This window comes from Lynx rufus, unplaced genomic scaffold (assembly GCF_022079265.1).
Source record: "Lynx rufus isolate CCGP_SWC_20201006 ecotype Redwood Valley unplaced genomic scaffold, mLynRuf1.p SCAF_11, whole genome shotgun sequence".
In the NCBI taxonomy this organism is placed as follows: domain Eukaryota; kingdom Metazoa; phylum Chordata; class Mammalia; order Carnivora; family Felidae; genus Lynx; species Lynx rufus.
Genome location: NW_025814825.1, coordinates 42357807 through 42385000, shown reverse-complemented (window position 1 = coordinate 42385000; position 27194 = coordinate 42357807). Strand labels below are relative to the sequence as shown.

The following is a 27194-nucleotide window of genomic DNA, read 5'->3' as shown; positions in this document are numbered from 1 at the left end:
AAAACCAGCTTTTCTGTGAAAGTTCCTGGAACAATTAACGCGGTACATATTCTAGGATTAGCATCCAGTCAGTCATTCCGTCCTTCAAAACAACACACTGTTCAAGGTCAAATACAGTGTGATTCCAAAGAGAGCTAAAATAATTTGCCACTAAAATTTTCGCTCTTAAGAAAAAAGGTAACCTGCTCAGGTGACCTTGTCCAATTTCAATTTGCTAGATAATTTTTTGCTTATCAAATGATCTCTTAATAATCTTGACTGGACATAGGATTCACACTGTGCCTTGTCAGGGACGGCTCCAGAATGGGCACTGCTGAGTAACCACCTCACGGGGTGCCAAGTTCTATTCACAGCTCTGGAAGAGGATGGAGGTGAAAATGTTTTTTTGACATTTCACATCTAAGATATGAGATACCTGACCAGCCAACCTGAACTTCAGCCCCAAATGTACTGTGGACCCCCAACACATATGGGGAGACACAGGAGCACATAAGTCATGTACTCCATCTGGCTTTCAACGTTTCTTTATTTTAAAGAAGTAACATGTCCACTTACTGGACACTGTCTTTGTGCCAAGCACCGTGTTGGGTACATGGGATACAAAGACAAATAAGACATTGTCCTCATCCTCAAGAAACTCGAGGTTGGAAAAAAAACTCTGCTCAGCAAAGAAACTAAAACCACAGTATTGTATTTGCTGCTACTCAGGCTGACCCTGCCCACAGTGTACATCCGGGCGGACGCCTGCCAGTGGAAACTTAAGTCACACGGTCAGTTCCTCCTCTCTGGGCCTCACTTTACACTCCACTGTCTTCTTGGCCAGGGGTATAAACAAGGCACTCCAGCAACCGTCTACAGGACTAAGGCTGGGCGGAGACCATGCAAGTGCCTGGTGTCACAGGCGAGGATGAGGGAGAGGGCACAGCTGAAGACCAGATCCCAGGCTCGGTGCAGGGCTCTACCACATACGCTCAGGCGCTTCCTGGTCTCTAAGAGCCTCACAGCCTTGTGTAAAGGGGTGGAGGAAGAAGGAAACACGGGAAAGGCATTTGTAAGTTCTGACAGTGAGGGTTTCACAGCACTGTCAACAGGCCCGCCTCCCCACGTCCACCATAAGCAAAATGGAACACCTGGACAGGGGCTGTCTGGTCACGAGTCTCCTCTGAGGCCTGGTGCACATGGAGAAAGCAGATCTGGGCTCCCTCGCTGCTTTTGCTAGAACACACCCTCCTTGACTTCAGAGGAAAACATTGCTTTCAGAAGGACATCAAAAAGTTTCTCCCAAGTTCACCGGGCCCTGAAATGCCATTCTTCTGGCACGGACTCACACAGTTCAAAGTATCCACGTAGTTTCTAAAACAGGCCGTGCTGCCTACACTCCAACACATGAAAGAATCCAGTGACACTTCTGCCTCAGGAAAATTCACCAGACGAGGTCCAGGCTCTGAACACTGGACAGTCAACTGCTCCTAAGTGAGGCATGGAGTGGAATGCGTCTGACATCTGAACAAGTGGTAATCTTCACGACCTACTGATGTCAGCTTTTCTCTCGGCTTCCCCACCCACCCACCCCACAGGAAGCCTGGTATAAACAGGACCTCGATCTTTTTTCCTGCTCTGCCTCCACTTTTCCAGGGAGAGCAGAACTGGAGCAGCAGCATCTAATCCAGGGTTCCTCAAACGCTTTTTACCCAGTAAATCTCAATCCCTGTTCTCCTTCCCCTGCCCCGCAATAGAGCTCCCAGGCTGCCTGAGGTGGCCCTGGTGATGGAAACAGTCACTTTCTGCTACAGGATGAAGGAAAGCAGGTGGACAGTTAAGGAAGACAAGAAGTGGGCTAATGAGCCTTTAGCAAGGAAGAAATGGAGGACCAGGCGGGTAAGTTGAGATGTCAGTCCCAAAGGTAAGCTCCTCCAGAACCCTGCTGGTGCGAAAGGAAAGCCCTGGGTTTCTAGGTTTCTTGGGTTTGGTCCTCACGACAGAGGACCAGGACCTGGACAAGTTACTCAGTAGCCTTAGGAGAAGTCAAAGATGCTTTCTCATGTCTCCTTCAACCCGAAGTCTTTATTAGCCTACCCACCTCCCATCCCCTCACACAGCAGCCTTGAGTCAACCCAAGAGCTGCTAAAATCTGTCTCCTCTCATTCAAAGAGACAGCAAAGAACAGAAGTGCACGGATGCTGCCTGGTACTCTTCCAGCCTTCCCTGTATGAGGAGACTAATCGTGCATTACCTGGAGAGCTCTCAAACACCTCCAGGTGGCTCGAGATCCACTGCAAGGCAGAAGTGGTTAAGAGGTTGATCTGGGTCTGAAGCCCAGCTCTTATACTGCGCTTATTAATTAACTATGTGACCTTGGGTAAGTGACTTAACTTCTCTGACCTCTTAGTATCAATATTAGTCTGTGAACCATTATTGCTGGGCAGGAAAGCCCATCTAAATAGCACTTTGCATTCAATCAAAACGATTTCAGAAGAGTGACGTTAACTGGCAATGTGGATTGCTCCAGACACAGGAAGAACGGAAAAAGAAACTAGAGAGAATGCAATGGATAAGGTTCAAATACGAAAAGTTCTCAGCACCTTTTATGATTCCTCTTTGCCTTGCTTCTAAGCATCTCCAAGCACTTTATATACATATTATGTTGCTCAGGCCAAGTCTTGAAGAGTGGGCAGTAAATATCCCTCCCACCCCCTGTCTCCAGGGAGTGAACCAAAGAATGAATTGTGCTCGCCCTATAGGCAGGAGCTCTGTCTCCTCATCCCCCCTCCTCCATTCCCAGTATGAACACAGCGCTTGGTGCATAATGGTTTGCTTAATGAAACAACGGCTACGCAACCTGGGGTGAATAATATAGCTAATGTATACTGAGCACTTGCCATGTGCCAGGCACTGTTCTAAATGCCTTACACGTATTCCTCCATCTCAACTTGAAAGCAACCTATGAAGTAGGTAGTTATCAGGCAATTGAGGCTACGAGAGGCTGCGCAACTCGCCTAAGGTCATACGACTAGAAAGTCATTCAAACCTCTTTCATCCGACCCCAGAGCCTGCGCTCTTACTATTGACCTTTAGTTTCCTTGGTTGAGGTGATACTTGTCCAGTTGCTTCTTATACTTCAGTGGCTTAAAAAAATCCACTGAAAGACCCAAACCAAACAAAGTCAACATTTTGTCTCTGGAGGAAAAGGTAAGGACCCTGCCCTTGTAGAGCTCTTTGACTTTGGGTACGGATCTTTCATCTTCTACTTGGCAGTGAGGAGGGACAGCCTGCTCAGGGCTCCTCCCTTTCCTGCTTGAAAGGTTGTACTTTCACACACTGACTTTCTGAAAAGCAGTGTTTCATCCCAGCGTGCAGTAAGGATCTTCATTCCTTCCTTCGACATTGAGTACCTGCCCTGCACCAGCACTGAACTAGGGTGGGGAACACAATGCGCAAATGGCCAAAATGGTCATGATCTCTGTCTTCACAGAGCTTGCAGTCTAATGAAAGATGATAAAGTAATCACACAGATTAAACTGCAACCAGAAAGAGAAAAATACATGATATAGTGAGAGCTTACAAAAGATTAGAGCTAGGAGCTAGTAGGGAAGGTCCAGACAGCTTCTGTAAGGAAGGTAAGCTTGAACTGAGATCACCAAGATGGTTAGAAAGTTAGTAACCGAGGGAAGAGGGATGGGAAGAACATTCTAGGCAAAAGAGGCAGTACAAGCAAAGCCCTTTAACTAGAAGGAGATGGTTAAAGAAGTAGGCAGGGAAGTTAGGTAAGTGGGGACCAGACTGTGCACAGAAGTGACAAAATCAGATTTACATTTTAAAGACAGCTCCTTCCCAGCAATATTTTCATTTGCACAAAACTGCCCGACCAAAAAATGCTAGAAATGTAGAACTTGTCACAAAGAAACTGAATAACATGTGCCCTTATGTTGGAGGCCTCTCATCTCAGGAATGACTGTGGAGATGACCATTAGCATCTTCGTCTGTTACTGGTATGTGTCTTCAGCCCAGATATCACAGGGACTGGCTCTGATACAGGGCACAAAGGGTCACCGCAAACAAAAAGCACAGACACCGGGAAGAAGCAAGCAAGAACAGCACCGAACTGGAAAGAACATTTTTACAACGGAAAAGGATGAATAGTATATGTTTTGCACATATGCAAAAAATCATCTCCTCTTCTGTGGCAGCAGAAACTGTGGGACTAACAACACTTTCCTCAACAGTTTCCATCTCTTATAGTTGCTATTCTCAGCTAAGCCACTATAAAGGTCAATTTAATCAGCATAAGAACTTTCTAAGTGCCAGCATAAAGAGACACTGGGCAATAATGGTTCCCCAGGGATGGTTTTAATTCACCAATTTATGGGGTTGGAAAACTCTGCTGGTAACTGGCAACGGCATCTTCGTGTCCTTAGGAAAGCACCGAAGTTTTAACATTTAAAAGTAAAAAAACAGGAAAATTGAAATCGTTCACAGGTGTTAAAACACAGAACACCACCTTGGCTGCTGGATATGAATGGATTTGGAGCACCACTTCTGGCTTTCCCTACAGGGAGAAGGAACAGTTTCTAATTGAAACGTCCAATTCCACAAGTCAAATAACAAGTCTGTATTGACAGCCCTTCCCCATGTGCCAGGTGCTGTGCTGGATGCTGCAGCTACAGCCATGAGTGAGAGATTCTGGGGGAAGAGATCCTGCTTTCACGGCGACAGAGCTGGGTAGGTAACTTTAATGCCAAAACTCCTAGAAGTACTGGCTATATAACAGTATCCTTTTAATTACACAGCTGAGCTTGCAAGAAAGCAAGGAAGATCCACCAGGGCCAAAAATGTTGGGGGGAACTAGAAAGTCCAGTGGCAAATGAGGTCAGGCCTTTTCACTTGCCCTGGAAAAGGGGGCTGTTTATTCCCCCTGGGCCCACCTGAAAACAGGAAATTGAAAGTGAGCCCCCATTTAAAGTGAGGACCCTCAAAAAGACAGAGCAGACTAGGAAAAAATTAGCCTGTTGGCACATAGTAACAATACGAAAGCTCTGAATTAAGAGGAAAAATGATCATCTGTAACCATAGGTCTTTCCATAAGCTAATTTTAGATTTAAATTGTACTACTACATGGTCTGAAAATCCCCATGGCAAAACTTTCACACAAAAAGTGGTCAGGCTTGCAATAACTGTGTAACATTTGGGAGAAAAAATACAAAACTCTGAAGAGACCTACCCTTAATCAGAGTATGATTCCCACAAATAAAGCTCTGTTGAAGATGAGCTCACAACAGAAAATACAAAAGTTTATGCACGAAGAAGCCATCACAAACAAGACTTGGAAAATCCACCAAATAGTAGAATAAGACTCTGAAAAAACTTAACAGAATGATCAGAGAAGCGATAATATATAAGCATATATCCAATTATTAAAGTCAAAAGGAAACAATGAAAAACATGAGAAAAAAACAGACAGTGACCAAGCCAATTTGGGTGGGGGACAGGGGAGGGGGAAACACAGAAAAATCATTACTGAAATTTACAACCTTAACAAATAGTTTGCACAGAGATCAGACCAAGTTAAAGAGAGAATCAATTAACTGGAACACAAATCTGAGAAAATTACCCAGCAAAGGGTTTATACCAATTAAAAGATACCATGAAAAATGAAAATGAGAATAAGAAGCGTGAGAAGGAAATTAAGAAAATGGAGGAGGTGTGATATATTTTTTTTAACGTTTACCCATTTATTTTGAGAGAGAGTATACACACACATGTGCGTGTGAGAAGGGAAGGGGCAGAGAGCGAGAAGGAGAGAGGGAATCCCAAGCAGGTTTTGCACTGCCAGTGCAGAGCCCATTACAGGATTCAATCCCTCGAACCATGAGATCATGACCCGAGCCGAAATCAAGAGTCAGACGCTCAACCGAGCCACCCAGGTGCTCCGGAGATGTGATATTCAAAGACAGAACTGGGGGTGCCTGGGTGGCTCAGTTGGTTGAGGGTCCGACTTCAGCTCAGGTCATGATCTCGTGGTCTGTGAGTTTGAGGCCCATGTCAGGCTCTGTGCTGACAACTCCAAGCCTGGAGCCTGCTTTGGATTCTGTGTCTCCCTCTCTCTCTGCCCATTCCCCATTTGTGCTCTGTCTCTCTCTGTCTCGAAAATAAAATAAATGTGAAAAAAATTTTTTGAAAGAAAGAAAGAAAGAAAGAAAGAAAGAAAGAAAGAAAGAACTGAAAAACTCCCAGAGCTAATAATGGAATTTTCAACAATCAGCAAAACTAAAAGGCAACCGATGAAATGGGAGAAGATATTTGCAAATGACATCAGATAACGGGTTAGTATCCAAAATCTATAAGGAACTTATCAAAATCAACACCCAAAAAACAAATAATCTAGTGAAGAAATGGGCAAAAGGCATGAATAGACACTTTTCCAAAGAAGACATCCAGATGGCTAACAGACATATGAAAAAGTGCTCAACATCACTCATCATCAGGGAAATACAAACCAAAACCACAACGAGATAGCACCTCACACCTGTCAGAATGGCTAACATTAACAACTCAAGTAACAATAGATGTTGGCAAGGATGCAGAGAAAGAGGAACCTTTTTGCACGGCTGGTGGGAATGCAAACTGGTGCAGCCACTCTGGAAAACAGTATGGAGGTTCCTCAAAAAATTAAAAATAGAACTACCCTACGACCCAGCAATTACACTACTAAGTATTTATCCAAAGGATATAGGTGTGCTATTTCAAAGGGGCACATACACCCCAATGCTTATAGCAACACTATTGACAATAGTCAAAGTATGGAAAGTGCCCAAATGTCCATCGACTGATGAATGGATAAAGAAGATGTGATATATATACACAGTGGAGTATTACTCAGCAATCAAAAAGAATGAAATCTTGCCATTTGTAACAATGTGGATAGAACCAGAATATATGATGCTAAGTGAAATAAATCAGTCAGAGAAAAACAAATATCATGATTTCACTCATATGTGGAATTTAAGACACAAAACAGATGAACATAAGGGAATGGAAGCAAAAATAATATAAAAACAGAGAGGAAGACAAACCATAAGAGACTCTTAAATACAGAGAACAAACTGAGGGTTGCTGGAGGGGTTTTGGGTGGGGGGTTGGGCTAAATGGGCAAAAGGCAATTAGAGAGGACACTTGCTGGGATGAGCACTGGGTGTTATACATGTAACTGATAAATGTATCAATAAATTCTATTCCTGAAATCACTATTATACTATATGTTATCTAACTTGGATTTAAAGTTAAAAACAAAATTTAAAAAAAGATAATGGAATTTTCAGACAATAATACACTCATACCTGGGCACACTGTTTGAAACTATAGAGCAACAAAGACAAAAAAATCCTAAATACGTTCAAGCAGAGAAGAATGAAAATTAACAAGTGAAATTACAATTTAAAAGAGTAATAATCTCCAGGAGAATATAAAACAGAATAGGACAAAAGGGTTTTTTATGTTGCTGATGTTTTTTCAAAGTTTTATTTATTTATTTTGAGAGAGACAGAGAAAGCATGAGTGGGAGGGGGCACAGAGAGAGGAAGAGAGAGAGAGAGAATCCCAAGCAGGCTCCTCTCTGTTAGCACAGAGACTGACATGGGGCTCGATCTCATAAAACCACGAGATCATGACCTGAGCTGAAATCAAGAGTTGGATGCTTAACCAACTGAGCCACCCAGGCACCCCTAGGACAAAAGGTTTTTGATGGGGCAGTCAGGTAACATAGGAGTTGAATGAGCTTTGAGTGATGAGAAGGAGTCCAGAGTAAGGAGACCTGTGGGAACAGTGTTCCAGGCAAAGGCAATGTCAAGTACAGGCAAAGACACCAATGGAGGAATGAGTTTGGTGCACTCAAGGAAAAGGAAGAAGGCTAGTGTGGCTGAGTACAGTGAATCTCAGGCAGAATAGAGTGAAAAGAAGAGCTGAGAATGCAGGAAGAGGCCATGCCTCATATGACATGCACAACAGTTAAAATAACAGCCAAAATACCATAGCTGGTAAATTCGTTGTTGGCTATAATGTTGCGGGATATTTGAACAATATCAAAATATTTTTCAACTCTTTTAAGTTTATTTATTTTGAGAGAGAGCATGCACACGCACAAGCAGGGGAGAAGCAGAGAGAAGGAGAGACAGAATCCCAAGCAGGCTCAGAGCCATCAACGCAGAGCCCGATGCAGGGCTCGAACTGACAAACTGTGAGATCATGACCTGAGCAGAGACCAAGACTCAGATGCTTAACCAACTGCACCACACAGGCACCCCTATTTTTGCAACAGTTTTTTTAAAAAATTTTTTTAAACATTTATTTATTTTTGAGAGGCAGAGAGAAAGGGAAACACAGAATCAGAAACAGGCTCCAGGTTCTGAGCTGTAACGACAGAGACTGACTCGGACTTGAACCCAAAAACCGTGAGATCGTGACCTGAGCTAAAGTCAGGCACTCCACCAACTGTGCCAGCCAGGCGCCCCTATTTTTGCAACTCTTAACAATTACTTTTCAACTGGGGGCCCCCTTCCCCCTTTTTTGGTCTCCCTGCCTTGTGGCTGCTACTACATAGTTAGTAACAAAATCAACTTTCCTTCCAGTCCTGAACCAGAAATAGCTTTCCAGAGAACAGACCAAATTCTAGCACTATACATCTACTAGACTGAAGTTCTACCTGATTTTGGTAATGCTCTGTAACCTAAGGACAACAAAGTCTTCATAAATAAGACAGATTTGAAATGGCTAAATGAGAAAAGACAGCAAACAACTTTAACACAGAATCAGTTATTTTTATTCTACCTTAGATAGAACTTTCAAATTCTGAAAATGCAGCACTTTTAGGCCCAGGTCCTTAAAAAAAGATTTGTAGGTGATCGTAAAAAGCACTCTATCCACAAAGTTTTGTGGATTTACACCTTTATTTTTACAGTAAGAAAGTTAATTATCAGTTTTTCTCTAATACCAATGGTTTTAAGGCTGCTTGAAAAGCTGAGGGAAATAGAATCGTCCAAGAGCACACATTTTGAATTGGATGTAAGAAGGCTGTAGAAGAGTTGGGGATGAAGGAAAGGAAGCTCAGGCAGAGGAATGATCCAGTAGGAGTCCTGACCCACTGTTTCCCACATATTAGTCTAACCTCCTTTTGATGGCGGGGATTGTCACAGACTACTTTTTATGTTTTGGGGTTTTTTTGAGAGAAAGAGAGAGAGAGAGAATGAGACATGGAGGGGCAGAGAGAGAGGGAGACACAGAATCTGAAGAAGGCCCCAGGCTCTGAGCTGTCACCACAGAGCCTGACGTGGGGCTCGAACTCATGAACCGTGAGAACATGACCTGAGCTGAAGTTGGACACTTAACCGACTGAGCTACCCAGGCTCCCTTGTCACGTACTACTTTTGTATCCTTCACAATATAAACTATACATGACAATTACTCTTTTGAGTTTTACTACCTAAAAGAACTCAGTCTCATCCTTTCTGATAAAAGGGTAAGCCATTGTCAAGAACCAAGGCTCTGCTTTGTATGCACTAAGGTATTAGGAATGAATTTTTAGGCTATTTGGTTGAGTTCAGTAATTTTCCAAAAGGACAAATAGCCCGGGCAGGTTCCCCTAAACAAGCCAATAAATCTAATCTGGTAAGACTCAGCCTCATTCCTCACATTTGATAGTATGCTCGACCCCTAAGGCCTCTAGCCTTCAGTTCCCTAGGCTTGAGAGCACCCAGTCTCCCCACCCTCTAGCTACAAAGTACCATAAAGGGTAAAGCCAAAGACTGGAGCTCGTAACACTTAAGAAAAGCCTAGAACCAATGTGGGCAGCTGCTGCTTCAAGATGCGGCTGAAGTGTATACTGTTGAAGGGCAGTGCTGGGGAACCCTTGCTGTCGCAGGGACAAGGATCCATTTACTTTAACCTGTGAGGGCCTCCTGGAACAATTCTGTCTGGGGACCACCAAGAATCTGAGGAAAGACAACACAGTGAATCAGAACAAATCATGGCATCTCACAAATAATGAATTTGTCTCAAAGTAGCAATGAAGACACTTAGATAAAAACACGCAACAAAACAGAGACGTATTTCCTAAAGTGTGGTCAGCAGGCCCAAAAATTGCCTGGGGTATTTCAGATCATAGATTAAGAACTTCTAAGGGCTCACCTCATATATATTCAAGTTTGAGAACCATTGCTCTAGATTTATAAAAAAGTACAATATACGTGGTTCTTGCCCTCTAAAAGTGGAATGGTCTAATATTCTTTTCCTACAATCCCAAACACATCCCAAAAGTTACCCCCAAGGGTAGCCAAGACATAGAAATGTATATGAATCAACATACAGAATCAAGACATACAAAATTATTCATATGCTTTTTGCCTCACTCCATAAATATATATATATATATAATAGATCATAAATTTTTTTACAAGAGTAACAGATACACTCGTATCCACACCAGTCCTGCTGCATTGCAAAGTGGATCCTCATTAAATAGCCCCCAAACAGAGCAGCCAACAAAGAAATTAAAATCCATTTCCTGTGTTGCTATTAGGAACCTGAATAACAAACTCAGAAAAAGCCACTTGACCCTGGTAGGAAAATCCCAGAGCACAGATCGGAAGTTGCAACATATTCCATGGTTTTATTAAAAGCTACTTGCCGATGTCCTAGCACATGCAAGCCCATGGGGGTCTGCTGGCTGCATCAGCTCAGGACATTGGGTTACTGTGCAATTCTTTCACCCCTGGACACTTAGAAGGAAAGGCAGTCTTGCCTTGAGGTATCCCCAGCAATCCCTCATCACTGGCCTCTTCTACCACGGAACAAATGCACTGAGAAGTGTGGCATCTTCAGCAAGGGCTGATGCAGAGCTAAGGGGCGAGGGGCAGGTAGCACTCAACGGAGCAGGTGGCACTCAGGCAGGAGGACAATGCAGTCACCTATCATGTATGTGTCCACAGTTGATCCCATGAGGGCAGATTCTTTCCTTCCCACACTCTGTGGCTGCCTCCTGCTTGAAAGCAAGGATTGCCAGTGGTGGCCCTCAGACCACAATGGGCCCACTAAGGAGTTCTAGGCCCACATGGTAACTTTGTTTTTCAACTTTTTAAAAAATGGAATTAACAGACAATTTTTTTTTTTTTTTTTTTTTTTTTTTTACCAGCAAAAACAGGGTTACTCAAGAATAGGAGAACTGCAATCTGAGACAAGCAAGCTATGGCAGGAACCATAGGCAAGTCCCTAATTGTCAACATTTTCAAATGAAAAGGAGTCATACAGAAATCAGATTTCCAGCTTCTCTTGCAAATTCCGGGCCCACAATCCCTTAGCAGCATATTAGGTTGGCTCACAGATGTACATGGGCTCTGGCTCCACCTCAGCCTCCCCCACAATCCCTGCTGTCCACGAAGCCCATGTGCTTAACTCAAGCTGTCACTGCCTGGCCCGTGTGGGCATCTGATTAGCTTCTCCTGCTCTCAAGTTCAGTAATAGACGTTCATCTCTTCACCTTGAGGTTAAGGCATGCCTCAGAGACTCAAACATAAACAGCAGACATATTAATTTTCCACACTGAGGCTCAAGCAACACCTTACGCACAACATGTAAAACAGGGACCTAGACAAAGGGGAGGACCCTTTCACTGTACGAGGGAAGTGTCTCTGGACAATCAGGAAAACTTCCTGACACTCAACAGGTTGGACACTCAACCAAATTCTTCCCAGTGACTGTGTTGTTTATCAAGTATTCAGCTGGGCGCTGTTACCTATGCTATGTTTTACATATAGGAACCGAGAAAAGTCACACAGCTAGAACAAATTTTCTGGATCTAAAGCCCAAATTTTAGTGGAAAGAATTTTAATGCTTAGGGGTTATCCCAAACTTTCATGCTAGATGCTGACAGGCACAAAAACGACAGATAAGATATGGACTTTGCCTTTGAGGAACTTTGTAATAACCAAACTGCTAGGTTTAACAAAAAAAAAAAAAAAAAAAAAAAAGTTGAGGGGCACCTGGGTGGCTCAGTCAGTTAAGCCTCTGACTTCGGCTCAGGTTATGATCTCGCAGTTTGGGAGTTCAAGCCCTGCATCAGGCTCTGTGCTGACAGCTTGGAGCTTGGAGCCTGCTTCAGATTCTGTGTCTCCCTCTCTCTTTGCCCCTCCCCTGCTTGTGCACTGTCTCTCTCAAAAAATAATCATTAAAAAAATTTTTTTGGATTAAAAGTTGATATTTCAGTTCTTATTGCTGAAAATCTTACTGAAATATTCAGGTTTATTGTGTACCTTAATTAAGTACAACCTAATCAGCAGGATTCATTCTTTTTTTAATGATTTATAAGGTGGCAAAGCCTCCAGGTCCTAATTTGGAGCAAGGATGATATATACACAGGACACACATATAAAATTAATATATACAAAATACACATTTATATAGGACTTTCAAGGTTTTCAAGCTTCTTTAACAGCCAGCCTCTCATTTGAAATTAACATCCAGCACCCTGCAAGAGGTCAGAAGTGCTACTACCCTATCTCAGAGATAAGGAATGGCCACTTAGCCTAATAAGACTACAGATGACAGAATCGGGGCTGTGGAAACCCTGGTCTTCTTACTTTTGGGTCAGTGTTCTTTCTATGACTAACTTCCAGCTCATCAAAGTCTTTGCTAAATCTTGAAAATGGCTCTTTTTTTTTTTTTAATTTTTTAATGTTTATTTATTTTTGAAAGAGAGAGTGAGAGAGAGAGAGAGTGGGGGGGGTAGGAGTAGTAAGAGAGGGAGACACAGAATCCAAAGCACAGAGCTGTCAGCACAGAGCCTGACGTGGGGCTCGAACTAGCGAGCTGCGAGGTAATGACCTGAGCCAAAGTTGGATGCTTAACCGACTGAGCCACCCAGGTGCCCCAAAAATGGCTCTTGATCAAATAAAATACTCACTTCTTTGCCCAGAAAGAGGTATCGTTTTCAAAGGTATCTGAAATATTGAAAGTACGAGTTGACTTATCACTGGTGTGCTTTAAAAGAGACTCATCACAGTTTCATTTGACAGAGTAGCACATGTGGTGTCTCAGAGGTATTCCTTACTTTAAGCAAAATTCTAAATTTAATCCCATTTTTTCCTCAGCAGTTCCATCCCAAAAGTGGCTTTTGTTGGGAGCAAAAGAAATAATAACGCGACTGTCTTGTCTGCTGTCTGTCTCGAGACCAGTTCCAGAGATTTACTGGCAATAAAAAACATTTGACATTGTTCAAGGAAACTGTTGACTTCTACCTGGGACAAAGTGTCACATTAAAAATGGTCTCTCTGGAAGCAGATACAAGATTAAAAAAACAAAACAAAACAAAACAAAACAATCTTTAGGATCCAGAGGCTATGTCTCCAAAGGGTTCTGAATAACTTTAAAGAACTTGCTGAACTCTAAGACCTTACACTTAAAGATTAAAGGAGACGCCAGATGACTTAGAAAAGGGGGAATTTACTGCATCATCAGAGATAGATTACAATAAGCCTAAGCCACAGCAACAGGCACCTGGTTTGACATATGGCCTGTTATTGAAATAACGGTAGCCTAATTATTCTTTAAACTGTATAAAGTTATTATTTGGGCACTACTGAGATCCCATCCTTCTGAAAGTGGTTATCCAGATTATCCAGAGTAAGAGATAAAATGCCAGTGCCAGAAGGGCTTGATCTTAGCTACTCACCATAAAAAATTAACTCTATTTCTGTCCTTCACAAGACATAGCACCTGCTGATTAGGGGCAACCAAGATGTCAAGATTCTTAATCTCTGGGCAGGTAGTTAACACAGACTGCTTGCAATGCAGTGAGAAGTACACATATTTTCCCTGTATTAAAACATTTCAGTCCATTTTCTCTAAGGCCTGTGACTTCTGTGACTGCTCCCTAAGCAAAGTGGATGCACTACGCATCAGTAATGTCTAGCCCAGAGTTTCTCTGCCTTGGCAGTACTGGCACTTGGGGTCAGATAATTCTTTGTGCAGAGACCATCCCACACATTGTAGGATGTTTAACAGCAACCCTGGCCTCTATTCACTAGAAGCTGATAGCAACACCCTACCTCCCAGTTGTGACAACTAACAACACCCAGACACTGCCAAATGTCCCCTAGGTAGAGGTGGAAAATTGCCCCTAGTTTAGAACCACTGTTCCAGCCAAACTGCACCATACCATTTAGGGCAGAATCGTGTTCTATCCGGTCTTCTTGCCTGATTGCCTCATGGGCTCCCCAACCACCCTGTAAATTCCCCAGGAGCAAGAGTGATGTCAATCTCACAAGTGCACCTGCCTTAGCAAAGGATCAGACATGCAAAAATCTTCAGAAAGTGCTGATCCTGCTAAGAGTCAAGGAACCCCAGGGGCTAGTCCTCCCCCCGTGCTCCCTGTGCCTCTTGGCTACAACGGTACAAGCAGTGGCATGAAGGGATTCTCCAGGGGTAAGGCCAAGGCTGTGGTGATGTGCTTTTGCATGACTGCTGAGAGACCTACCCATTGGCTCTCTGGCTATGACAGGTTTACAGTAACCCAGCACAATCTGAGCTTGGCCCATAAATCCAGAACCTCACCTGGAGACAGGGAAATGATAACACTTTCTATTTTTGTTGGCAGCCTGCCCTGGCCTATCCTGGGCCTCCCCACCACACGCCAGAGCCACACCCGGAGGAGTGGGAGTTCACAGGTATTCACGCCACTGCCTGGTACACAACCAGGAATTTCCAAACCCTTGATGAAAGCCACATGATCAGATGGGCAGTATCTGAAACCAAGAACGAAACCAGGTGTCATGGTTCAGTGGAAGAACTTGAGAATATGTATGGTAAGCAAGAGAACCAAACAATAAAAATTTTCTGGCCTCCTTGATCCAAGGGAACCAATGCCTTATGTACAACATAGTCTCAGCAAACCCGAAGCCACTTTTAGGAAAAGAAGTCACCACGTTATACTCCAGCCATTCTCAAAGCATGTCTCTTTCTCCTGAAATGCATACAGCTTTCCCCTACCCCTTCCTCTCTCAGTTAAAAGAGCAAGATAGGTCAAGCAAGTAGCCTCCTAGGACTGAATCACCATTTCCAGCAACCAGCATCCGATGCCCCTTACGAGGTCCAGGATTCAAGTCCAGTTGAGCCCCTGCCCAGAGAAGCGATGGCTACAAAGGAACACAGAAATGGCTAAAGCAAGTCAACGTGAAGAGCTGTTTCAAATCACTGCTGCTATAAATTAGCAACAAACAGAGTCAGGAAGGGCCAGGGAGGGAGAGTTAAGAAACTTGGTACCTGGCTGCTAGGGAACTGGGGCAGAAAAAGGAATTTTCTAGCAGTTTTTTTAAGTAGCCCCAAATTATTGTTCTCCTGGACTAAAATTTACCTCTTCAAGGAAAAGGGGCGGGAGGGGGTGGATCCAACTCGTGGGATATCACTGGAGGAAGTGAATGTTTTCTTTGGCTCCACCCCGGATAAAAGTTTCAAAATCAGCAGATCCATTCTTCTTTTCCACTAAGTTACTGTCCAGTCCACTGGTTTCTCTTTGCTTTGATAACAGGAGTATGATGAAAAACAAGCCACACTGCTCTCCAAATGCAGCTTCTTGCAACAGAGATGGTTGGGGGTTTAAAAATCCATCTGAAAGGGCCAAGAGGAGAATCACCCTTTCTTACCTTTAGCGACAGTGGGGGAACTGAAGTGCTCTATGGAGCTGTCACAAGATTTTTACACATCAGTGCCAATAAGGATTTTGGCTTCAGCCTCTGGTAGTACAAACAACAAGCGTCACCTTGGTGTCTCCTGCATTATATACAGACAGTTCCTTTCCAAGCAGGGTCTTGCTTAATTTGCCCTGAACCTGGTAGAGAGAGGCTAAAGCACACACGAGAGGCTGATGGTGACCAGGACTCAATACTTAGTCTTTTGCAGAGCACAGGGCACACAGCAAGAAGGTCTGGCAGATTTTGGTACAGGTACCATACAGAGCAGTACGCAAGAGGGAGACAACACTGTTCTCTCAGACCTGGCCGCCGGTGCCACCATGGCCACACATTAGCTAGCTGTGTGATACTAAATAGATAAAAACCTCAAGTTTCAGTTGCCTCGCAACAGAAAGGAGCCTCCCACCTCATGGTGGCTGTCATGATGAAACAACAAAGGTGTGACGTAATGTTGGTTAATATTCAGCAGTTTGGGGGTTAAACTAGAAGTTGGCAAATTCCCTCCTCCCTCTCCCGAGTCATGGCTCCCAGCCTGCAGCTTTAGGCTGGTGTATACCGTGGGGTTTTCAGTGTTGTCCTTATGAGACCCTAAGATCTCGTATTATGCCCAGGGAGTAACTGGGCTTCGACATTTTGGTTGCCCTGGTACATTCAGCATCAGACCAACTGAGGGCCTCTGGTACCAGCTCCCAGTTTCCAGAATACAAACAGCCCCTTGGGCCAGGAGCCTCTTGTCCGTGACATGTTCCAACACCGGCAAGAGCACTCCAGTCTGGTTGCAGACTACTCATTTCCAGTATCAGCGATCATCTCATTTCGGTGAGGACAATTTGGAGGACAGTGGGCCCCTCCCACAGAGAAAGCAATACTCTGTGGGGCAAGATACAAATCATCATCTTGAGGGGCTCCTGGGTGGCTCAGTTGGTGAGGCAGTTAAGCATCCAATTCTTGATCTCAGCTCAGGTCATGATCTCACGGATCCTGAGATGGAGCCCCGCGTCTGGCTCTGCGCTGACAGCACGGAGTCTGCTTGGGATTCTCTCCGTCCCTCTTCCCCCATGGCCCAGCTGGTGCATGTGCCCTCTCTCTCAAAATAAATAAACTTTAAAAACAAAACCAAACAAAAAACCCAAATTATCGTCTTGATAGATCTAGCCTGGACTCCATCGGCCAGCAGTTGCCATCAACTGGTCCTCCCACACACCTACAGTACAACCACTGGGACTACTTACTGGACTGTAGACAGGGCCACCAACAGAAAGCCACCCCCCCACACACACCTGTGAACTTGCGGCACGCTGTCCCTAATGGCGCTCACCACCACCCGCCAAGTGTTCCAATTACCTGTGCCTCGACTTCCCCCACCTGACCGTAGGCCCGTTGAGGGCAGGCAGGGATAGAGTGCATGTCTCTCTGAATCTACAACATGCTTTGAATGGAATACATGCACCGTCCTTTTCAGATAGAGCATGTCGGTCCTAAGAATCCTCCCACGTTACGAAATCAATGCCTTCTGAATCAAACATGAACTAGAATTCATTCAAATTAGCAGACTAAGAATGTTCTGTTACAATCTTATTCTCTGAAATTCAGTAATCCATCTGTTAGGTTTACATGATGGATTCTCTCTTAACCAGAAAACTCATTTTCTGATCTCACTGGTTAATAAAGGGATAACATGCTCAATTGTGTGGTGTATCTACCCTCTGGTATGTCGTACCAAATCCAGAAAGTTCAACAGGTAACTCTTTTCTGAACTTGAGCTCCTCTAAGCACAAAAAGACTGTTCTTTAGTCGATGCTAGCTTCCAATGAATTGTCCTAACTGTCCCTTGCATGGAAGAACTAATACAGCCTACAGCTTATCTGCCCCTTACAGACACTGAATTCATGCCACTCTCATTATTAGACTGAAGGGCCCGAATGCTTTCCTCCTTCTCTGAGTCACAAAGGATGCCAATAGTTGGTGAGCCAAAGTCCTTGTCTTGCCTCAGGCATACTTAATACTAAGACTCATAGACAACAGTTTCCCTTCTCATCTGCAGGAGAAAACAAAAATGACACTCCTAACCTGATCTGTCTGGAATGCTCTTTCCCCAGATCACATGTCTGGTAGACTCCTACTCACCCTTCAAGACTCAGATCAGATATCACCTTCTCAGGAAAGCCTTTCATGCACACCCCTCTCCTCCAGCCATTTGAATGAGATGCTTTCCCACCCTCTGCTGTCCTAGGTCCTGGGCATTCCTGTTATAGTCTCAGCACATTATCATGGGGTTATTTCCATGCTACTAAACCTACGGCGGGGGGGGGGGGGGGGGGGGGGGAGGCGGGTGGCGAGGTCGTTCTCAAATTGCCAGAAACTAGCAGAGTCAAAACCACCTGGGGAACTTCATAGAAATGCATATTCCTGGCTGGCCCCAGACCTACAAAATCTACATTGTAATAAGCCCCACTCCCAGGTGATTTCTATGCATTCTGAGAACCACTGCATTAGAGTGTGAGCTCCTAGGAAGTAAGGGTTGTGCTTTATTTATCTTTGCATCCTTTGTGTCAGGTCCGCATTCATTAAGTGTGCAAATCTACTTGCAGTGGTATTATTCAGTAGATGTTGCGTGCAGGAGAGTATTCCATAGAGAAAGATGCAAATAGGCACAAGCAGTGTCTTATCTAGTACCTGGGCCTCCCAGAAACAACCTTTAGAAAATATGCCTCAACTAAAACAATACAATAATCCTACTCTACTCACACAGGCATTGGGCAAAGCAATCTAGGTAGTGAGAAAAACTCCAGACTTTGGAATCAGAAGACTGGGGTTTAAAAAGAAGAAACAAAACTTAAATTACCATATCCCTAGCTAGCTGAGCAACTCTAGGCAAATGGCTTACCTTCTGTAAGCCCTAGTATGCACTTCTGAAAAAACAGAAGAACACTACCACATAAGACAGGGTTGTTATGTGGATTGAGAAAAAAAAAAAAAAAAGTATGAAAGTACATACATACTATATATGATGAAGACCAGTAGCATATGTATTCTTCTGTTCATTTTAAAAAGATTTTTTTATATTTATTTTATTTGGGGGGGGGGAAGGGCAGAGACAGAGGGAGACACAGAATTTGAAGCAGGTTCCAGGCTGTCAGCACAGAGTTTGACATGAGGCTTGAACCCACAAACCGTGAAATTGTGACCTGAGCCGAAGTCGGATGCTTAACCGAATGAGTTACCAAGGTACCCCCTGTGTCATTTCTCAAAAACAGAATTATCACCAAGTAATATTTAGAAAGCTAGCTTTTCCACAGCTCCAGTAAAGAATGTAGTTACACTGACAGACACAGAAATGCTAGAAATATACAAAATTATGTAATCAAAAACAGTCAAAGTTTTTACAGGCAAGGTTTGAGCCACAGAAGGGCAGAAAAGGTCTTTAAGAGGTCTTCTAGTTCAGCCTTCCACCAGGGATCTGTTCAGAAACAAGAGCTGAAGATTCACCTGCTGCTGATCCTCTGAGATGCTCCCCAGGACCACCAAGCCAGCCCCTCACTTGACCTACCACTGTACCCTCTCACTCAGCTGAGTGGAGGTGATGGGACAGGGGCCCTCCTCTTCTTGTCTCCTCAATATCCATCCAAGATTAACCACACACGGGTATAGGAAGTGACGGCCTCCCACCCCTCAGTCCGCTCATGCTGGGAGGCCTGTCCACTACACCCTTCACCTCTGGTCCTCCGGCTTCTAGTTTCCTGTACTCCTGCACTCTCGCTCTCACTCTCACATTCCTCAGGATGAGTAACATAAAAATAATGGTTACGTTTTTACTGCATGCCTACTCACTGCCAGCCCAGGTGCTCATGTTTTTAATATATTATTTTGTGAAACCCTCTCAATAACTCTTCCAGCAGGTTTTACGACTGCAATTTCCAAGATGAGGTTCAAAGCTATTAAGTGGCCTTCTCAAGACCCTGGGGGAGCCAGGATATGGACACAGGCCTTTCTGGCTCCCCAGTCCTGCTCCTTCTACCCTATCATGAGGGGTGGAAACACCCCTCTGCCCGACATCTGACATGCGTGCATGGGATGCTTCATCCATCCTATTTCCAATGCTGCTCAAAATCCCTGCCAGGGCCCATAGGTTAAAAGGACAGCCTTTCTTGGGGGCAGAGGGGGGTGCTCAAATGCCCCCTCTCCATCAGCTGCACCAAAGGGACACTGAACAGAGCACTGATGGTATATACGGAGTGAGCTTTTCGGAGACACTTAAAGAATTTTGGGCAACCCAAGGGAGATTTGCTCACCCAGCACTTTTCTAACAGTGAGACTAATGAGGCAGTCCCTAGCAGCGACTCTCTAAGGCTTCTGGTTTGATCTCATCTGTGGCTTTTCCTCACCCAGGAACAGGCAGTAGAGGGTGTGTGTCTGTCCCCACCCCCTCTTACAGCCGCCAATGGTTACAGTTACACATTCCGATACAGACAAGCCTCTCAGACCAAAGGGGGATGGGGTGGCCAACTCTCAGAAGCCCTGGAACAAATAGTTGGCAACAGCTGTGTTCTCAGCAGACAGCAGTTGGTCGCTTGCTACTGTTTTCTCATTCCACACTAGGTTATGGGCTATAATTTAGTGCCCCTCCTTCAAACAGCAGTTCACAAAGCAATCAAGACTCTGCCACAGGGGTCTGTTGACTTTAAAAAGTCTGTCAAGAGGGCCAAAATGTGGCCAATCCCATCCCCAGCCCTCAGAGATATCCAGGATGTCCCTCAGCCACACAGCCCTGACCACATGCCTATAAGGAGAAAGCCTCTGGGAGCCCTTCCCTTCAGAAGATTCCCCTCCCCTCACTCAGAATCCCTTTAGAATGACAAAACTGTGAAGAAATCTCTGCTAACTAGCCAAATCAAAATGGAGAAGGAATAAAAGCAGTTTGGATCAAGAATCTACTCTGCCTCTCCTCCTCCCCAGCCTCTCCCCTCAGCTGTTTCCTCTAGAAGGCTTTGGAAACGGCTTTCCGGTATCTAACGGAAAATCAGAATGGCTGGCCCCAGAGAGACCTCAGGGATGCAGGGGGTTAAGAATACGGTGGCTCTGGAAGTAAGGAGCAACTAGCACACAAGCAGGGAGGACTAGAAATTTCTGCATGGGAGCTGGCCTGCTCTAGCTGCGAGACATTTTCTCAAAGGTTCCCTCCGCCCAAACAGCAGTACAACAAACCAGCTCCCACCCTTCTTCCCTGCCCAAACCCAATCCACGGATAACCAGTTCAGTTACCTGTCTAAGACCCAAAAGGAAAGGCATCCTGCAAGAGCATCGTCCACACTAACGTTTGGAACAAAGGGCTTTTAAAAGTTAAGGTCTTGGACTGAGCATTTCCCCTGGTGGGCCTGCGTGCTCCGCGGTCCCAGTGAACCGGCCTTCCTTAGCAAAGAAGAGAAAGTAAACAGAGTCCTGGGACCAGGCAGGCGCTCTCCCTCCTGCTGTCCTCGCTACTCCCCCTGCCTGGCTCCGACCCACCCCCACCTTCTCGTGACATATCTCAGACGCAGCAAAACCCAAGCTGTCTGCCAAGGGGGAAATGACATCAGTTCAGGCACAGCAGAAAAAACTCCAGACAGCTGCTGTGGAATACTGAGAAGGATGTGCTGCAAACCCACGATGGCCAGCCCTGGACCCACCTAGCACTGGAGCCTGAGACCAGAGGAGGACGGGGCTGCTCCCATCAGCTCCCCTCGGCCAGGGTGCATATACACCCAATCTGAATCCAATAAACTGAATAAGGACTGGACTCTAGAACTCTTGAGCTATTGTTTCTTCTCCTTGGGAAAGAAAATCAAGCCCAGTGATTTTCAGTTTCACAGAAACATTCCTGCCACCACGCCGCCAGAGTCAGTGCTCAATAAATAACAGTGCATTAGTCTGGCTGTCCCGACTTTCTCTAGAGATTGAGGCAATTGGCAGGGAGGGCTTGGTGAGGCACTTTCCCCTCCACTAAGGTAGGACATGCTACCTCGGACGCTGACCTCTTGAGCCCTCACTTCTACAGGAGAGTTTATATTTCATAAACAAACTGCGCATGTACAGGTGCCAACATCTTTCCTCACTTGTCTTACAAAAGGTACAACAAGTCCCACGGCAGCCTCCAAGTTGCCAGTAAAGCAGATCATCTATATTTAAACCAACTCTTGCTTCTGAAAAGTTCACCACCCTAGGTTTGTCGTGCTTTCTTCTCTAAGCTCAGTTTATGGAGAAAATGGCTAACAGCAAGCTTTGCACAAGGAGCAAAGGCCCTGGGGCTAGTGTCCTGATCTGACTTTTCCTAGTCGGTGGTGTAGGCCAGCTCTCATCTGGCCAACCTTCCCTACACAGCAGGTCACAGCCGCTCTCTCTGGCCCTGAATCCTCTAGCAAAGACAACACTAACAAAGAACAAAAGGTTCATGTTTGGATCTGTACTTGCAGAAATGACTCCTTTTGGAGGACTTTATAAATCCAAAGTTACCCTCTAATAACTTCTTAGGCTGCAAATTAATTATATTTCCCATCACTCAAACCATGTATATCTCACCTTTCTTTTTATTTTCTGCAACAGTTTTCTTCCAGTGCTATTCACCGAACGCCTCCACAGGAGTGGCACTGTGCTGGGCACGACCCAGGTACATCAGAAATGACTCTTTACAAATTAGCATCTCTCACCCCCACCTCGGACAATAAATTAGCAGTACACAACACTTACAGCATGGTGTGTTGCCAAAAGTACTTTTCGATCGTTAGTGAGTCCAGCCAGACACACGATGTGCTTGCTGCAGGTCTCCCACTGATGGTCAAGGTTGCACTGACTTTCCTGACAAGGAAATGAATGAGCCAGGCAAGCTGAGCCATTTCCTGGAGGCTCAGGAAAAAGACTGAATCGCAGCCTCATTGCTACAGACAAGAGAAGAGGAGTGATGTGTGGAGAGAAGCGGCTTCTGCTGCTGCAGGTGTTTCGGGACTAGGAAGGCATTCTTCAGCAAACGTGTATTGTCAAGACACAGCCACAGAGGCTATCACATATGCCTGGCTCCCACCCTCACACACAGGCCAAATCAGCAGACAGGAGAACAAGAGACAGGCAGGCCTGGGTATCAAGGCACAGCTTTCAACAACCTCCTTTCATTTCCTCAGTTCCCTGGCAACCACTGACCACCACAAAACGCATGCAGCATTATGACTTTTGTTAGCCAAACTGGAGGAAAGGGCATCCGCAGCCCTTCGTGGGTAATGCTGGTCTGAACTTAACCTAGTAAGATAGTGTGGCACCTCAATTCTCTGGAAAGAGTACCATGGCGTTAGTGTACTTATTCATTCATTCCATGCCTACTGAACACCCACAAATGTGCCAGGCACTGTTCTAGGTGCTGGGGACACCACCAGGAGCAAAATACTCAAGGGCCCTTGGTCTGATGGGCTATGGAAACATTCCACATTTCTAAATAATATTCAACAGCAGTAATCTCTGGATAAGTGCAATTGCAGCAAAATTACTAGAAATCCAAAAATAATTTTGTAAAAGTTCAATCTAAATTATCAAAATTGCATCATAGGCTTCCCGATTTTCCCCTAATGAATCATCTTCCTTTTATGGATGTAACCCAAAGCAGTGTTTCTAATCAGGAGCTGTCTACTTTTATCTTCTTGTAAGATTATAAAATCCTGTGTATAAGGCAGTATTAAACTCAATGCATTACACCTAGCACAGTATCACATACTCCAACAAAGTGATTGCTGATCATGACTTCTTTCTCACTAATCTCCTAATCCTTGCCTCCTGCCCTTTGCTGACTAATCCTCATCGAGCACTGAGATTTGGGGGAGGTGAGAAGAAAAAGAGATTGAACTGACAAATGTGGGCATCCCCAGGAAGGCAAGTTCACTTTTTGCCAAGTTACCACAACTCAGTGACAAAGTAGTCAGCCTTTGGATTTCAGAAGCCAGATGGCCATCAGCAATTTCTACTAGTCTGGGAAAAAAGGGGTTCTTTTTTTTTTTTACATTTATTTATTTTTGAGAGAGAGAGAGCACGCATGCATGCGCGCACAAGCGGGGAAGGGGCACAGAAAGGAGACACAGAATCCGAAGCAGGCTCCAGGCTCCGAGCTGTCAGCACAGAGCCGGACGCGGGGCTCGAACTCACAAACCGCGAGATCATGCCCTGAGCTGAAGTTGGACACTCAAACGGATGCTCAAACCACTCAAACAACTGAACCACCCTGGTGCCCCAAAAGGAGTTCTTTTGTTATGTAAGTGACCCAGGCTCACACATTATAGACTAAAGGTAAATCAAATCCTTCTACAATTTTAGTCATCTGCCTGACAATGAAGAATCTAATTCAATGCTGAATTCAACAGCTTAAAAAAAAAAAAAAAAGGAAGTCACACTAACCAGAATTAAGCAGGATTATGTCGTCAAAATGTTGCAGTTTAACAACTGTTAATGGCTCCAAGCAATCAATGTCTGAGCCATCCGCCATCCTTCCACTGACCAACATTCTCCTCCTCAATTTAGAAATCCCCCAAAGATAGTAATACTGAAACCCTTTGGATTCTGATTAATTTATTATTTAAGAAGACATACAACAACAGTGGATATACGCACGGCTAATGGAATTCATCCTTTCACTGCAGTTGATTTAGGAATCTTTTGGCAATGTTTTTCTAGGCAGCCTATACATTTATAATCTTTAAATTCTGGGATGGAGGTGGGGAGAGTTATTTTTTCAGTACTGACAATGAGCCAGACTCTGTACTAAGAGCTCCATTTAACCCACATCTCACTTAACAACCACAATAAACTTATGATGTAGGTATTACCCCTGTTCAGTTGCAGAAGCCGAGACATATGGACACCTTGCCCCAGGTCACACAGCTGGCCATGGGAGAGTAAGGATTTGAATTAAGTCTCTAGCTCCAAAGGCTCTTTCCTTGACAATAATAAAGGAGTCATGATACTAGACCAAAAGTTACCAATGGGGCAAACACCAGAACTGAGGGTCAGCTGAACACTGAGCAGACATGCAGATCCTGGTCAGTGCCCCAGAAACTTGTTTTATTTTTTTTTTAATTTTTAATGTTTATTTGTTTTTTTGAGAGACAGAGAGAGTGAGAGAGAGAGAGAAGGCGAGGGTGAGAGAGGGAGGGGCAGAGAAAGAGGGAGACACAGAATCCGAAGCAGGCTCCAGGCACTCAGCTGTCAGGAAGGGGCTTGAACTCACAAACTGCCAGATCATGACCTGAGGCAAAGTCGGGATGCCAAAGTTGAGCCACCCAAGCGCCGCCCCCTCCCACCCCCAGAACCTTGTTTTAGAAGACTGACACACCAGTTCAGGCAGTGGTATTCTGGAACACGGACAATGCCCTTAGGACCCAGTCACCCATTCTGGCCCTCTTTGGAGCCAGAGTTCTAGGAGGTGAATGACTGGGAAAGCCCTAAAGTTCTCATCCATTCCCAGGACACAAATGGGCTCCACGCAAGGAGCAAGCTGGAACAGAAGACCTTTCATGCCTTGGATCTCAGGTAGCCTGGGGAACTGTTCCCACACCGTGTCATGGCCGGATGAGGCTGAAGGAGACTAGGGCTGAGAGTGCGGGGTTTCTAATTTCACAATCAAGGAATGTGAAGAAAGGGTTTTGTCAGAACAGGACAGCAACTGCCAGGTTTCTAGGATAGGAGATAATCTCCAGACCTAAGGCCGTTTTTACTTCCAGGAGCTTTGGAGCAGAGGCTGCTAGGTAGACACAGAACATCTAAGATGAGAGATCATTCTTATCTTTCTCAGGTTGGGCATAGGCACGTTTAAATGCCTTCCAGTTTGGACTCAAAAACAACAACAACAACAAAAACCCAACAACAACAAAAAACAAAACAAAGCACAAAACCAACAAAACCCCCAGAAGCAGATACAAGCTCCAAGCCTAAACCAATGTGAGTGCCACAAGAAAAGTCCAACCAAGGCATGTCATGGATGTGAGGCTGGGCATCAGTAAAAGGATCCTGAAGTAATTACTTTGGGGAATGCCATGGGAAGCATTCCAAACCCAAAACAAAGATTTGCAGAACTTTGCCAAATAGAAATGCTAAGGACTGCTTAGCTGCCAGAAACCAAGAACATTAGCTTATCTGTGTCCTGGGGCTGGACAAAGGCAGACGTGTAGCAGGCCTGCTGAGACAAGAAAACACACCTTTCCTGGTTTCTGACTAGGACAAGGAGTTCTACAAGTCACAGGGCTTGTAGGGGTGCCTTGTAGGGTGTCTATGGATGTAGGGGTGGCTGGCTGGTTCAGTCGGAAGAGCATGCGACTCTTGATCTCAGGATCTTGAGTTTGAGCCCCACACTGGCCATAAACACTACTTAAAAAATTAAAAAACAAAACAAAACAAACCTATGGCTGCTTTCCCACTATTGAGCCTTGCCAGGAAGACAGCTGGGCAAACAGCTCTTAACTATAGTATGCAATCACTTGCTAAACATCAAATGATACATTTCAGAGAGGGAGTACTCTAATGTATGTTGCTATCTCATTCCTTACAGGTGAAAACCGGGAACTTCAGTGAAGTTAGGTAACTCATTCAAGGACACACAGTGAAGTTAGGTAACTCATTCAAGGACACACAGCTCGTAGGCAGTGGAGCTAGCAATTCAACCAGGACTGTGTTACTCAAAAATGGCTTGAACATGCATGGTGACGGTATTTGGATATTGTAGTCATCACTTGCACCTCATTTGTGACCCAGAAAGTCACAGTCACATCCAGCCACCCTGGCTGTCGCAGCGGGATGAGGAGGATGCACTCTTGGCTGAACTCGTCTGGCCCTGGAGGGGCTCTCCGCCCCTCCCCAGCTCACGCTCTTTTTCTCTCAAACATAAACATGAAAAAAGAAGAGAGAGACAGAGATTCGGGTACTAAAATAACATGTACGGTAGGGGTAGGAAGCGGAGCATGGTAAGCAGAGCCAAGTATAGCCCAAAACATGGAAACAAGGACACATGGGGCATCTGAGAAAGGCACAAAATGGGGCAGAGAGTGTCTGGAGGGAGAAGGTAGAGGCCCCACACACGCTGTGTCTTCGCAGAGTACCTCTGACCAGCACATTTGTTCTTTCTGATGACTACGGTAGCGCCATGAATAGCAAGGACAGGAATTTCTAGTTTACATAGTATCTTAGGCTCTCTTTTTGCTTGTTTACATCTTGGAGTTGCTCTTGTTCCCTCTGGGGGTGGAGGAGGTGGCAGGAATATACCTATTTCAAAGGTCTATTAAATAGAGAGAGAGAAATAAAAGAAGCAGAAGGGGATGATGGAATCTCAAGAAAATTCCTCTAGGTAGTTAAGTTCTGACCCAGCTATCTTGTCTGAGAAAAAAAAAGAAAGAGAGAAAGTAGCAGAAGCTGAAACCAGTTTAACAACAGCGTCCTAAGGTTTCTGGCTTTCCTCCCCCT

General features: G+C 44.8%; 1 protein-coding gene and 1 non-coding gene across 5 annotated transcripts in view; one reads left to right on the top strand and one right to left on the bottom strand.

Moving 5' to 3' along the window:
* Positions 1 to 27194, bottom strand: part of WBP1L (WW domain binding protein 1 like) — a 61042-nt gene that overhangs the window by 17132 nt on the left and 16716 nt on the right. The window contains exon 1 of one of the 4 annotated variants that reach the window (XM_047073382.1): positions 22455 to 22655. The exons of the other annotated variants lie outside the window; for them this stretch is intronic. Coding sequence (XP_046929338.1) covers positions 22455 to 22640 — 186 coding nt within the window. The 5' untranslated portion in view covers positions 22641 to 22655. Of the gene's footprint in view, positions 1 to 22454; positions 22656 to 27194 lie in introns of those variants that run through there. 4 annotated transcript variants of the gene reach the window in all.
* On the top strand, positions 27018 to 27098 carry LOC124507362 (small nucleolar RNA SNORD20). Its single transcript, XR_006961010.1, has one exon. It is a non-coding gene; the product is annotated as a small nucleolar RNA SNORD20 (small nucleolar RNA).